Source organism: Fusarium venenatum (assembly GCF_020744135.1).
Source record: "Fusarium venenatum strain MPI-CAGE-CH-0201 chromosome Unknown EDB82scaffold_3, whole genome shotgun sequence".
NCBI lineage: Eukaryota > Fungi > Ascomycota > Sordariomycetes > Hypocreales > Nectriaceae > Fusarium > Fusarium venenatum.
The window spans coordinates 2,222,621-2,236,713 of record NW_027072131.1 but is presented as its reverse complement, the minus strand read 5'-3'; the positions used below and the strand labels follow the sequence as shown (position 1 = coordinate 2,236,713).

Below are 14,093 nucleotides of genomic sequence, written 5' to 3'. Positions count from 1 at the left end.
GGCTGATAGTCCACTTCCAGTGTTGATACTCAATTCTATGCTTATTCGCTTACTACATCTATGACTTCTTGTCATAAAGATCGCCGTAACTCTCCTTGAGCCTCATAAATAAATGCTCATCGGCCGTCACGACCTTGCTTGTGGCATAAGGGTTTTCACTTGACGCTCCTCCAGTAGGCACAAAGTTCTTCACCCGCTCGCTAGGAACAGGCTCAAGAGGGATTGTACCAACAGGGTGACAGAAATACGCTATCGAATATCTTGGCCCCTCATTCTTCTCTCCCTGCACCCTGACGCTTCCTTCTGTTGGAAATACAACCCTATGGAGAGTGCTGCGGAATAATCTGTTGGTCCAGTACGACAACAGATCACCAATATTGATAAGAATAGGTGGACTAGGATCATCCTCGGTACCAGCTGGACAAACGGGGACGGGTGCCCATATGTTGTCTTTTGTAAGAACCTCTAGACCTGCCTGGCCCTTGAGACGAAAGAGAAGGGTGATGGAGCCATAGTCACTGTGAGAACCAGCACGCACGTCTTCTTCGGTATGAGCGGTAGACTCTGGGGGTGGGTAACGTAAGAAGCGGAGGATAGAGCTTGAAGCGCCCTTATCTGTGTTATGTGCCGAGGAGAAGAAGTCGCCGACCTAGTTGGTGCTGATGAGTCTACTGATTTTGAAGTTGGCAGCAAGGGTTCGACTTACACCGAGACCTAGGCCAAGCAGGTAGAGGAGCTTCTGGCAAAGGTCATGACATGAGTCAGCAAAGGCACTTATCTGAGGTTCATCAGGAACCAAGTCAGACGGAAGAGGCTGTTGGGCTTTTCCATCGGCGAATTCACCAAAGTTGAAGGCCCTGTTATAGGTGTGTTAGTGCGAGTTGCCGCCAATGGATTGTGAATAGCTCACTCTTTGAAATCTCCAATCTAGTTGTCTGGTCAGCCTCGATGTTACCGTTGTTGCCATTCTCAGGCCAGACCTACCTTTTGGTTTTTGGGATCCAGGGTTTCAGAATGCATGCCCGACCAGCCACGATTGTTAGTCTGAATTGTGCATCTCTGCTTCTCTTCCACGGGACACTCGAACGTTTTCCTGACCTGCCGTATACCCATCAGCATTTATGTGTTTGTTTACATTTGAGTTCTGATCTTGGTCACTCACGAGATCAAACGCCCCATCGACATCCTTGGCCTGGATGTCATGGCCTAGGTTACGAATGTAAATGAAGCCATGCTCCTCAGCAGCGTCAACGAGTTGCTTGGCAATTTCATTTTGATCGACATCGGGGGCTGAAATGTCGATCAGAGGGATGTTTGCCGTTCTTTGGTCCATGCCTAGAGGTCTCTTGAAATGGCCGAGTTTATCTTTCATGGGAAAGTTCATGGTTGTTTGCGTTTAGGTTGGTTAATAAAGCCGCAGAATGTAGGTAGGATAAGGTGCTGGGCAGGAACCCAGATGTATATAGTAGATATTTTAGGACTAGCTCAGGTTCTCAGACTGGGAATAGGAAACAGCCAACAAATGTAGATTTTAAAATGTCAACAACAAACAATTTGAACAAGGACGATCAATTGATCGTTTGATAGGTAATATCTTGCACAAAGCGTCATCACCCCGCCATCCACGACCAGAATTACATTACAGGCTCAGTGTAAGTACTACGGTGCGGGCGGGGCTCCCAAGTTCGACAAGTTCAACAAAATGTACAAGCTTCATAACACAACCTGACCTCTGGTACATGGTTCAGTACACAAGATAGCAAATGTATATCTATGCGTCTAGTTTGTTATATCACAAATTTCATGTTACTATGCTATTCGTAGAAGTTCGAGATGGCATCTATCCGATATTGACTTGACATAACACAGCCACATTTCGAGCAACACTCGCCACACTTACGAGGGCTCTTCCCAACTGGCATGGATGGATTGGGTGGATGGGCGGTAGGATGTGCCGTCCCGCCCGTAGGCAAACTCTAGGGTGCAGGTAGGTACCACACAGCCAAGGTAGTACCTACCTCTAGTCTTGTTGCGTCCCTGCCGCCGCTGTAACTCGTCGAGCATTTGATTGTCACATCTTCCAACCAGCTGTCCACCTTTTGAAGCTGAAGATACTTGCCAACCTCACACGACAGCTTTTTAAGAAAACTCTTCCTTTTTTTTGTTCTCTCCCCCGTCTCTCGCTATCTCCCTCCTCGCGATTCCCTCCTACGACCCGCTCAATTAGTTCCCCTCTATCCAGCTGCGCCGGTCCCCCCTAGCACAGCTACAGCACAGCACAGCACAGCACCTGGCGGAACTCCTTTCAACCCCGCCATACCTATTCCAACAACACTCCCTCACCTTGCCGCCAACAACTGCGATTTCGAATCCCACCCTTCGAACGGCCGATCTACTCTACCTCCAGGACTCTCGGCCTCCAAGCACCGACCCCGAGAACAAATAGTAAAAAGGCGCCTGAGTCGCAGCGAGAGTTTCGAGATGCCATGTGAGTCTTGACCCGCGCGCGTGGGGACAAAGTTCGTCCAAACCCAATTGGACTCCATGTTTGGCGTTCAAATTTAGGTTGCAAGCTTGCAAAGGGTGTGCTGGCCGTCGAGAAGAACTTTGGCACAGCTGAGTTGGCTTGTATCAGCTTGTCTCATCTTGTGGAAGCTAGCAGGACATAGAAAGCTCAATTGAAGCTCAGGCTTTGTGGGCAGAGCGCTCCAGAATCAGCTCAACTTGATGATGATCACACCACAGCCGACTGCTTTGCGACGACGACGTCCCCATGCAGCGCCCACATTCGAAAAGCTGGTTCTGTAGCATGCGCTAACTATTTGAGTAGTCCTTACCGAGGACTCCTGGATCAACGACCAGGCTTCGTACGTACTTTTGCGACTCACTCTCCTGCAAGCAAGCGCTAATTGAACATCACATAGTACGCATGATATCTCCCTGCTCGAAGGATGCGCCATCGCTGTCGACGCCAGTTATTATCTCTGCCAACTTCTCGAGACATCTCCTGCTCACGAACCCCTGTTGTCAGCTCTGGGTGGTCTCACTGGAGTAGAGGCACACATAAACCAGAATCTCGATCTTTGGGCGAAGAATGAGATCGTTCCCTTTTTCGTTTTCGACGGTCAGCCTGTGACCGGCCAGGATGATATTACCCTGGATCGTGGTCTCAAGGCCAACAAGAAGACAGACGAGGCATGGAACTTGTACTCTCAGGGGGCCGCTGAAGAGGCGGTGTCAACCTTCGGTACTAGTCCAGGTGAGTGAACATCAGCTTTTGATTAGGATGTTGACCTAAACCGAGGCTATCACAGGGGCCTTTCGCATTCAGAATCTCTACCCCCTACTCCAAAACGTTCTGAAGAGCCGTGATCTTCACTTTCTGGTAGCGCCTTACACCGCATGCGCCCAGGTAGGCTATCCAAGACTGCTTTTCCTCTGAAGCTCAAAGTCTAACAGAAATAGCTTGCTTATTTTGAGATGACCGACTCAGACCAGTGTTCGGGCGTAATGGGCTCTCAGGAGCTTCTATTGTACCCCGTTAAGGACTCTGTCCTTCGTATTTTCGACTGGGAGGCCAAAACGGTTACTGCCATTTCCAAGAAGAAAGTGATGCGCAGTCTCACACCTACTGCGAGCGAGCCTAGGTTTATCGACTCTTTCTTAATGGCTGGCACATCTTTCCTTTCTCCCTTTCCTGCTCTGTTGGAAAGCTCAATGTATTCAGACTACAATATCTCAACTGCTGCCAATCTTCTGAGGACTGCGGAAAACAGTGTCGCAACTGCTTGTGCTAGCTTCAACGACATATTGCAGAACAAGGACGCCGACTGGCTCGACAAGTACCGCAAGGCGAGGATGGTCGTCCACCACTTTGTTTATATCGCCGAGAGCGGTGAGATCCGTGTCAACGACTATGAGCACTTGACCAGTGACAATCATGAGTATCTGGGTCTTCAGCTCCCGGCTGAGCTTTTCCACTACCTCAATACCGGCTTGATTGGACCTCGCCTACTGGGAAACATCACCCACGGACAAGTTCTCATCCAGCCTACCTTGGACGGCGTTGCATCAGACGAGTACAAAAAGTTGATCACCGACAGAATAGTGCCCATTAAGGAGCAGGCTCTCTCGCTGCTGATCCCCAGACTTCACCGCGGTATTCAGCACAAGAACATCAAAGTGCGGGTTTGGTTTGACCCCAAATATTCATACACTATCAACCATCGTTCTATCAACCCTCCACCATCACAGATGGTTGCCAGTTGGGATGTCAAGGACAATGATGTTCGTGCATTTTTCCCTGAGGATTTTGCGAGCCCCGTGTCGTTGGAAGTCTTGTCGCTTGTTAACACCGAATTTGTTGACAAGACATTCCCCAAAGAGAGGCTCATCAAGGGAATTGACAGTACAGATATGGTTACCTCGGTTGCTATCTGGCGATTCCTTCATTTGAGAGGATATGCTGATGACAAGCACAAATTAACAAAGTGGGGCAATGCATTGGCAACCACCCTCCTTACACTCCAGGATGTCAAGGAGAACAACCCTGAGGTGACCGGTCTGTCGGAAGCAGCCCTAGTCGCGTTTGAACTTATCCGAAATGGGCTCTTGACAGGAAAGCACACCGAGGGTCACCCTGGTCTGCCCCGAAAGGGCTCTTATGAGGAGAAGGCAACCCTTGTGCTGATCAGTGAGTGTGCGTCCCTGCTGAAGCTCCGACACCAAGTATATGGTTACACCGGTCCTCTCAATAAAAGCCTTCTGAGCTTCTGGTCGTTGGCTTCAGCCGTGAGAGAGGCCGACCGGGACTTGGTTGAGGCTATTGTGGCTTCAATGTTCCTGTATGGACAGTCCAAGCGCGAAAGGGACGACCAACTGGAGATTAGCCGACGGTAAGGTTTCGATTCATTTTTACCCGTACGATACTAACTTGTGAATAGTCTACCTTTCCAACAGGAGCCTGACATTGGTCTCGGCATTGCCGTGAGAACCTTCTTCGACGACGACGAAGCTGGCGGAGATAAAGAGGGTCGACTACACCGACTGGAAGAGTTCCCCAAGACGTTCGTTCCATATGCCGAGTCGTTGACTGAGGACTTCCGGGTTGCACGAGACTTTGTCGACGCACTCGCCAAGGGCGTGGAAGCGTTGGGCACAGAACAAATGAAGGCAGAGGACAAGGAGGCCTGGACCAGGGCCCAAGCATACTTCGCGGCACGGCCCTTTTAGAGCATGATTGAACTTGAGGCAGATCTATGGCAGATGTTACATTATAGTGGTCTCCAAGCGTGAAGCCTTTGGGACACACCGTCTTGCAGACTTATCAGTGGCGTTGGCGCGGGCGGCATAAAAGTCAAGGACATAAAAAGTTATCACATTAGCAGAGGTGTCAAATGAGTTTCCAGCAGGGCTTGTGGGGATGATGAGACGATGTCAGGGGGGCACTGGAGTGCATGACGATATGTTCCACGAGAGGCGGCTTCGAACATTTTTGGACGAAGCAACTCGGATTTACAAATAGGTATAGCCAGGCCGCAAACTCGGCATGTGTACTATATCAGAAATAGGAATACTACATGCATATATCAACTGAAGTTGCTTGACATAGCCATACAAGTTTGCACAGTTGGGATAGTGAGTTACTAGTAATAATATTGGCTTGAGCATAGTAGCTACTCAGTCTAGGTATTAAGTAATATTACAGCACCACCATCAATCATCATAGCTTGATATCCACTCATGAAACGGTCATCACCATAGGCCCAGCCACAGTAATATCATCAGACAAAACACCCTCCAAAGGACCGGCACTGGTCAAAGTAACATAGACAACTCCTGCAATGCCCTGGGGAACCTCACATCCTTCTCCCTCAGTGAAAGGTGTGAACTTGGTGCCGCCAGGAGACACACCTCCGGCTGTGAAGCCGCAGTGGGTAGCACCAGCCGAAGCCTCGGAAGCAAGCTTGACCTTGGATCCAATGGTTGCGGCTTCAGCTGTCTGGCCCGCAGCCATGTCCAGAGCTGGAAATGCTTCGACCAGAAGGTTGGAACCTTCAGGGCACTCTGTGATGAATGGGGCAGCGAGAGAGAAGACGGCGCGGGGGCCAAGGGGAGTGTCGAGAGGTTGGGGAACAGCAATGGCCTTGGAGAAGACTCGAATAGCAGTTTGGTGTCGTGCTTCGACGGTGAGAATGGCACCGGCAGTACCGAGAATGGCAGGGTCGGTCAGAAGCGGTGCTGCGCCGAGGTAGGCTGATACACCAACACTCTCGAGGATAGCAGCAGTGGCGATCATGGCAGCTGGGTCGGCGGTTGCGCCCTTGAAGTCGTACTTGCACTCTTGGACAGGGGCGAAACCTGCACCTGTGAGAGCTGACTGGAGAAGAACAACGTGAGAGGCTTCGGTCTTGCCAATAGACTTGACGTCTTCGAGTGCCTGGCCTTCGAGACCGAGAGGAGCGAATTCAGCGTCGGAGATGGTAAGGAAAGATTCACGGTAGAAGGCGTTTTCGAGATGTTCCAGTGTCAAGGCACTAAGAATGAGTGTTAGTTTTGTTTGTGTTGAGATATTCAGAACAGGAAAACTTACAATTGCAAGATACTAGGATCGTCAAGGCCAGCAGCAGCAGCAGCATCGTTTTGACGCTTGGAGAGCTCATGATATCGTAGTTGTCTCTTGGTGAACATGGGAACAGAGGGCATGGCCAATGCGGTGCTGGCAAAGAGCCCAAAGAGAATAGACTTGACAGAAGCCATATTGTACTAATAAATAAGAGATAGAAAAGGAAGGTGTCGGACCAGCCAGCAGATAATAAGTATTAAAAAATAAGGTAGTTAGTGAGGAAAGCAACTATCAAAAGCAGACCAGTGCTTATTGAACGAGCGAGTAGAAACGAAAGGACAAAACTTTCTTGTCTTGTTTAAGTGTAAGTAAGTCGTCGAGTCAAGTCAGAACAAAACATTTCCGGCAAGAAGATAGACAGCCTTATATCTACTTGCACAACACCAGGATTATCATCTCAACTTTAACATTTACCCTTGCGACATGGACCGACGGGTTTAGCAGCATCCGTGGCTAAGGCAGACCAGGGGTGCTCAGCACGCTTCACTACTGGTGCCAAGAGAGGACCATGTACAGGAATGCTAGATAGCCGTGTTTAACGTCCTTCCCCTTCAAACGTTTCCGCTTACTGCCTTTGTCACTCTGTAGCCAGGATTCCCCATCTGTAGATCCTGAGACGCCAAAAACTGGAACTGTGAAACCGTTCCGAGAGATTGCATATCTGGCGTTGGATTTGACGCCTTAGTAGTAACTCTATAGCCCACAAGGTGAAACAACGTGCCGAGGACCCTTCTGCTATGATATTCTATCAGAGCTATGCTCGGTCCGGTCGTTGACCGAAACACAACTGATACATGTCAACCCCTGTGGATAATTGTTTACAGCCTAAACCTATAGATACGCGATGGTGAATTCGTTTGCTCAGTCAACCTGAAGATTAGTATAGACAAGGCTTAAAATATGATACTGGGTCAATAGCCAAGAAAAAGTCAAGATAACTTAATTGACAGCTTACATGGATGATGGGGGAATTGGATCCTCTGGGGAAATTGGAAATTGGTCACGAACAATAATACACCACTCCCCCATATAGTAGAACAGTCCTTGGCATCTTGGCATAACAAGAACGGCCAAAGATCGCACACAACAACAACAAGGGCAATAGAACGTCGTGTACTGCTTGAGCAAAGATGAAATTACCTCCACTATGTGTCTCTTGTTCACACCATACAACCAACTAAAAGTCCAACTCCTTCTGACAGTCTCCATGAATCCCTTGCAATGCTCACCACCCATGCTTATAACTTTATCCTCTACTAATAAGCAATCCATGCTTCAAACTTCCTTCTACATTGTCACCATTACAATCGCCGGCTAACTTTTATGCTCATTTTACAGAGCGTAGGGGTTTAGAGATCGAATTGTGAGGCAACTGAATTCTTTGTTAGCACACTTCTCTCCATACAATTATGGCAAAATACTTACGGTGGGCTCTTGGTGAGATCCGTCTTCAGAATGACCGGCACTCTTGTCATCTCAGTCACATCCTGGATGTAATCACCTCCCTCTTCACGGAGCGAGAACAGGTTGAGATACTTCTCCTTGTTGGTGAGGCGAGTCTCAACAGGCTCTGCCACGGTTACCTTTGAGTCAGAGCGAGTGCGGTGCAGGTTGCCAGCGGTAGATGAAGATCGGGTTGGGGAACCGGGGACACTCTGAGTTGGGCGTTCAGCCAGTGAAGCTCCGGCCATAGCCTCGGTAACATCCGATGTGTTGTCATCATCGTCGTCGAACAAGGCATCAACATCGTCAGTAGAGATGGTACCGGTGTCGGTTTGCTTACGGGCAGCCTCCTCGCGCTCCTTTCGGGCACGTTCAGCCTCCTCAGCCTGTCGCTGAGCAGCGATGGCGTTGGAGTGTCGAATGGATGCCGCAGCCTTGGGTCGCTCATCTTCGGGCACAAACGCGGAGCTAGGGACACCCTTTTCCCAGTAAAGCTCGAGGACACGCTTCTCCTTACGGAACTCGGCCTTCTTCAAAGGCAGCTGATCGCAGTGGACTCGCTTCTCGAATCCCCATTCGGGAATGAGGACATCAAAGGCTGACTCGTAAACGCACAGGACAATACCCTCAGCGATGAGATCACCGTTGGCTTCCTGTCGCTTCTTGTCCATGGTTCGGCAAGACTCAATGTGAACACTTTGCTCCTGAGCATTCTGAGCGGAGTCCTTCTTGGTGTTGCAGGACTCGGCAGTCTTGACGAGGTTCTCCAAGTCATCAGTGAACTCAATCTTGCCCTCGGAGAGAACAGCCTCCAACTGGCGATGCACAATTATATCGGCGTACCGGCGGGTGGGGCTGGTGAAGTGAGTGTAGAGAGGCAGGTTGAGGGCATAGTGAGGCCACAGTTGCTTGTTGGTCTTTCCTGAGATGTAGTACTTGGCCCTCTGCATGGACTTGACAACAAGTGTCTCCATGCCCTTGCGCAGATCGGGATCATCGACCTTGAAAAGGCTGTTTTGAAGGGCACCACTGCCAGATGAGTCGATGTCATAACCCAAAGCTGTCATGCGCTCAACAAATGTCTGGAGTCGACGAGGGTTAGGGGCAGATTGGCGACGGAGGAAAGCCTTCTCGGGAAGTCCCTCAACAAGACGCTGCGCTACATGAGCATTGGCCTTGTGGACCAGCTCTTCAACAAGCTCAAGAGCCTGAGTTGAGTCGAAAAGGTTGTCCTGGACAGGATCGTTTTCGTCGTCGAGCTGTTGGAACAACCGAAGAGGGGCAATTGGTTCGCCACCTGCACCCAGACGAGCTTCCCTGAACTTCTGTGAAACAGCGTTGAGGATCTGGATGGCGTTGACAGGAACAGCCGGGTTCTTGTACTCCGAAGGGTTGTTAAGAGCATCATTAATATCATCAAGAGAGACCTTGCCAGCACTCTTGACAATTGAACGGCCAACCCATGCGTCACCTTCAGAGACAGCTCCAGTGTGCGGGTTCACATTGAAAACAACAGAAACGGCAAGACGGTCCTGGTCGGGTGTGAGAGAGCAGATTTCAGTGGATAGCTTGGGGGGCAGTAAAGCGCAGAAACGGTTCTTGAGCTGAACTGATGTGCCTCGCTTCTTTGCCTCGCGATCCACAAGAGAGTTGGGCTTGACAAAGTGAGCAATGTCAGCAACATGGACACCAATCTCAATCTTGCCATCAGGGCGGGACTTGGCGTGCACAGCATTGCCAAGCTCAGCACCTCCGTTGAAGTCGATTGTGAAAGCCTTCTCTTCGCGATAATCGCGGCGCTCAGCCATAGCAGCTTCGTCCTCCTTCTCGATAGACCAATCCTGGAGACCGACGCTGCGGAGAACAGCATCGGAAAACTCATCCGAAGCAAAGTTGTTGTCGCGAAGGAGAGCATCAGTCTCAACCTTGAGGTCACCCATACGTCCAAGCTGTTCGACGAGAGTTCCGAAGGGGTGGAGCGAAGTGATGGGCCAGCGCTTTATGCAGGCCACAAAAATTCGATCCGCATAGTCTTGGTGCTTCTCGACGAAGTCACGGGGAGCCTGTTCAGTGGGGATGGCAATAAGGGGCACACGCTTGTCTGTAGGCTTGAACCAAACGATCTTTGGCTTCTCCTGCTGGCGAGGCTCAGGGTGACGGGAGTTGTTACCCTCGCGAGCAGCCCTCTCAGCCTCCTGCTTCTCCTTGGTGGCTTGGCTGCTGGGGCGGAGTAGACCAAGAGTTCCAGAGAACATTTGACCAGCAACACGCTCCACAACTGCAACGACATGACCAGCATACAGAGGCTTCTGCTCATCGTTGATCTCCTCCTCTTCGACAAGGAGAAGGCTCTGACCTTCGACTTCGACGTCGTCGTTCTTCTTTTGTGTGGGTCGCTGACGCAGACTACCGCGGCGGCGGATACCACCCTCAGGGGGGTTGCCGTCATTGTTGTTGCTAGAGTTCTGGTTACCTTGGTTGGTGGATCCAGATCGAGTATCGGTAATGTCCTTGCGCTTCTTCTTCTCTTCTTTCTCGCGCTTCTGGCCCCAGACTTCATCAACGTCTAAGAGCTCAACGGCAACGAGATCACCTTCAAGCGCACGGTTTCGGTCCTTGCTACCGCAAATAAAGATATCGGCATCGAGGAGGCCATCCTGAGTGGTAACGTAAGCATCGCTACGGTTCTTCTTGTTAACACGGAGGATGCCAGAAACGAGTTGACCATCGCCCAAGAGAGCAGGGAGAGAGGCCTGGGGAAGATAAGGAGTGAAAAGGGTCTTGCGCTGCTGTTGTTGCTGCTGCTGGCCACCGAGCTGGCCAGCGTGCTGAGAGCCCTGGAGGCCCACGAATTGCTGGCCGTTCATCTGAGCGGCTTGCAATGCTTGTAACTGGTTCAGTTGCATAGGGTTAAGCTGCTGACCATACATCTGGGGCATCATCATTTGGTTTGGCATCTGCATAACCTGAGGTTGGTTAGGGTTATACTGGAAGCCTCCTACTCCAGAGACGGACTGGTTCATAGATCCACGAGGTCGGTGACCAGGCTGGAAGCCTTGGTTCTGACCAGCGTTACCACTCTGGTCTTGGCCTTGAGTACGCCAGTTTCCTTCAAAATTACGGGAACCGGTACGGGCGTGACCGCTTCCGCGACGCTGAAACTCGTTGCTCTCGGCGTTCAAGCCACCGCCACGGCCACCTCCTCGGCCATTGACGGCCATACTTTGGCTACGGCCGTGACCTCCACGTCCTCCACGAGTCGATCCTTGAGCGACGGGAACATCGAGGGTAGGCTGAGCAGCGGGTTTGTTCTCATCGTCGGGGGCGGGAGAGGCAGGAAATGAGAAGCCTGTAGTTGTTCGCTTCTGCTGAGCAAGTTCGGCAGCTTTCTTGGCGTCGGCAAGAGCCAGAGAGTGTCTTCTCTGATGACCTCCGCCAGGGGGTCCACCACGACCGCCTCGGCCTCCAGAGTTCTCTCGGCCTTGGGCTTGGGCTTGAGGTGCCTCGAAGCTTCCAAAGGGGGCGTTTCCAGAAGCACCAGAGGAGGGTGCGGGAGGAGGTCCCATACCCATGTTGGGGAGTGCCGACTGATTACGGCGATGTGAAAGTGGCTGGGTAGGGGGGCAATGTTTTGCTGAGGCACTTGGTTGGGGAATTGGAAAGCAGCTTGCGACATATTGGGCATTGGCTGCAAAGGATTGAACGCACCACCAGGACCAAGAGGTTGTCCTGGAGGCATCATCCCCATGTTGACATATTGCTGATGCGTAGCTTGAATCTGCTGCTGCTGTTGCTGCAACAGCTCGATCTGCTGCTGAATGGCAAGCTGCTCCACTGATGGACAAGAATGTTAGCACGTCGAGATTTGAAGCCACATGGAATTAAGGATGATATATATGCAACATGATAGGTGCAGAGCACCAAGTACCAGGTGAGCTGCCATGATACTTTACCATGACGCTTTAAGAGAGGGGGACGAAGGCAAACAGTTGTGGATATCATGACTTACTTCCAGGGTTAGCAAACATGCTCATCAGTGGCGTCAGCTCAGAAGGGCTTCGGCGATGGGCAATATGAAGTCTGCGTCCAGCAGGCCCAGGGACGCCGCCAACCTGGGGCTGCTGCTGAGAAGCATGCTGTTGAGACTGCGATTGCTGCTGCGGCTGCTGCTGTTGCTGCGGCTGCTGCGGGGGTTGCTGTTGCTGCTGCTCCATATTGGACAGACAAGAGAGTTTGAAGTTTAAATGTAGCACGTCGATGTTCGGCGAGGGGATAGATCAGGATACAGCTAGTTGGATCTGATATCGTGAAGCTTAATGGTAGCCGAATATAGGCGGCAAATGAGGATGGTGGACCTGTTGAGTTACGGGCAATGGATGAGGCGAATTGCGATGGCGGAAGGCGATGGCACGGCGGGACAATGTTTGCCCAAAAGGAGGGTAGACGAGCTTGCGCTGAGCCAAGGAGCGTGGTTTAGAAAGGCGGCGATGAAGAGGCAGTTGATGAGACGACGAGAAATGAAGGCCTGGATGAATGGAACAAAATTCCAACTCCCAGCAAGAGGAAGAGAGACGAGGGTAAGTTATGGAGGAGAAGAGGAAGAGGAGGGATGGATGAAGAGGATGGGTGGATAGATAGAGATGCTTTAGCTCCAAGTGGAGTGAGGGAAGTGGGATACGACTACCTCAACTACCTACCTGCATGTACCTACTGGTCTAAATTTACCTTGACTCTCTCACAGCAGGTAGGATGCTCATGTACCTTCCCCGTTTAGGTACTTTCATCTTTTCAGATTGTCAAACTTTCCAAACAACAGCTACAGGGTGCAGTAAACGCGCCGCAGAAGCTACGTAACGTATCTGACTAGCTGTTATCTTTTTTTCTAAACTTCTGTGGCAAAGTCCTGCTCGAGACCTTGGATCTTACGCAGGCTCATGGGGTTAAACGAACAACTGGGCCATTGGAAGCATCCCATCACCAGGTTAGCTGCTCTGTGTCCGGGCAATTGGACCGGGGGGATTGACCGGGCTTGAACGCGCCTAAAGATGGGGTTGGCCGCTGGTCTAACGCAGCTCTGGTGGGATCGAGCCCAGCGTGGTAGAGCCCCCCGAGAGCCCCTAGCACCTGAAGCTCGCACTGACGCCGGCTGACTCCGCTAATAGCGGGGATGCTATCCCCTAAGTGCCATGGACCATGGGAAGGGTGGGATTCATGACCAGAGAGCTCGGATGGCTGAAACTATTGACTCCTGTCAAGCTCTTGATGTTCATCGGATATGTCATGAACACAGACTATTATTGACAACTCACTGCAGCGGAGAGCCAGGTAATATGAGCATCAATTGGCTTGAGAAGCATTGACTAGCACAATTGACAAATTGGACTCACAAACAAGGATAAAAAGATGGGAGGTACTACCACCCAGCCTAAAATTGGTCATGATCCATGATTCAAGGAGTCGATCTTTCAGGGTGTGGCGTCGAGGGATAAGAAAGAGCGTCATCTGGAGCAATCACAAGAATCTACATAAGCAGATAAAGTCCATTGATCAGGTTTATTGTAAGACAACGACTCGCTTGTCGTAGGACGCAACAACGCATCAAGATACCCAGGCAATTACACATATTGGATAAGGTGGCCTACATAGACAACTGTGGCTGCATTGTTCGTGTAAACATCTGAGCTGTTCAGATACGCCTGGTATGGGGTGCTACTGACGTTAGCTGTCGCCGTTTCCTCTCCCCCTGGATGACCCCAGCTTCAACACCCATGATAGCCCAACTTTTTACTCGACGACGACACTATGTTAGGTTCCAAAATCTCCGTACTTCTTTCATGTCCATCATGATTCAATGACTATCAAACAAGGACGAAACTGGCTCTCTCCCTTGAACAAATACATACGCTTAGGCTACTTGACCGGTAGAGCGGCTGAGCCCTCGTCTTTCCTTTCGTTTTCACAACCAGTCACACTCTCAAGAGTTTCCATCCCTGTGGTTGCCTGAAGCAGTGATGCTTAACCGTAT

At 50.7% G+C, this 14,093-nt stretch overlaps 3 protein-coding genes across 3 annotated transcripts; all 3 read right to left on the bottom strand.

Moving 5' to 3' along the window:
- Window positions 1-28: 28 nt before the first annotated feature.
- On the bottom strand, window positions 29-1,794 carry EDB82DRAFT_504745 (uncharacterized protein). Its single transcript, XM_025726958.2, has 5 exons — window positions 1,163-1,794; window positions 985-1,098; window positions 911-927; window positions 707-857; window positions 29-649 (listed from the first exon to the last, which is right to left on the bottom strand). The coding sequence occupies exons 1-5, from the start codon at window positions 1,382-1,384 to the stop codon at window positions 59-61; spliced, it is 1,095 nt and encodes a 364-aa protein (XP_025581473.1). The 5' UTR covers window positions 1,385-1,794; the 3' UTR covers window positions 29-58.
- A 3,833-nt stretch (window positions 1,795-5,627) lies between these two features.
- On the bottom strand, window positions 5,628-7,028 carry EDB82DRAFT_222948 (ferritin-like domain-containing protein). The gene is made up of 2 exons (XM_025726956.2): window positions 6,593-7,028; window positions 5,628-6,536 (listed from the first exon to the last, which is right to left on the bottom strand). The coding sequence occupies exons 1-2, from the start codon at window positions 6,757-6,759 to the stop codon at window positions 5,741-5,743; spliced, it is 963 nt and encodes a 320-aa protein (XP_025581471.1). The 5' UTR covers window positions 6,760-7,028; the 3' UTR covers window positions 5,628-5,740.
- Window positions 7,029-7,994: 966 nt separating this feature from the next.
- Window positions 7,995-12,099, bottom strand: EDB82DRAFT_222919 (uncharacterized protein). Its single transcript, XM_065607249.1, has 2 exons — window positions 12,078-12,099; window positions 7,995-11,902 (listed from the first exon to the last, which is right to left on the bottom strand). Exon 2 carries the CDS (start codon window positions 11,638-11,640, stop codon window positions 8,047-8,049), a length of 3,594 nt encoding a protein of 1,197 aa, XP_065463864.1. The 5' UTR covers window positions 11,641-11,902; window positions 12,078-12,099; the 3' UTR covers window positions 7,995-8,046.
- Window positions 12,100-14,093: the final 1,994 nt, after the last annotated feature.

Excerpts from the sequence above, each read along its gene's own strand:
- EDB82DRAFT_504745 (XM_025726958.2), bottom strand. The coding sequence starts at position 1,384 with ATGAACTTTCCCATGAAAGATAAACTCGGCCATTTCAAGAGACCTCTA. Across the intron at positions 1,099-1,162 it reads TCGATGGGGCGTTTGATCTC|GTCAGGAAAACGTTCGAGTG; the intron begins GTGAGTGACCAA and ends GGTATACGGCAG. Across the intron at positions 650-706 it reads TGCTTGGCCTAGGTCTCGGT|GTCGGCGACTTCTTCTCCTC; the intron begins GTAAGTCGAACC and ends AGCACCAACTAG.
- EDB82DRAFT_222948 (XM_025726956.2), bottom strand. The coding sequence starts at position 6,759 with ATGGCTTCTGTCAAGTCTATTCTCTTTGGGCTCTTTGCCAGCACCGCA. Across the intron at positions 6,537-6,592 it reads GATCCTAGTATCTTGCAATT|TGCCTTGACACTGGAACATC; the intron begins GTAAGTTTTCCT and ends ACTCATTCTTAG.
- EDB82DRAFT_222919 (XM_065607249.1), bottom strand. The coding sequence starts at position 11,640 with ATGGGTATGGGACCTCCTCCCGCACCCTCCTCTGGTGCTTCTGGAAAC.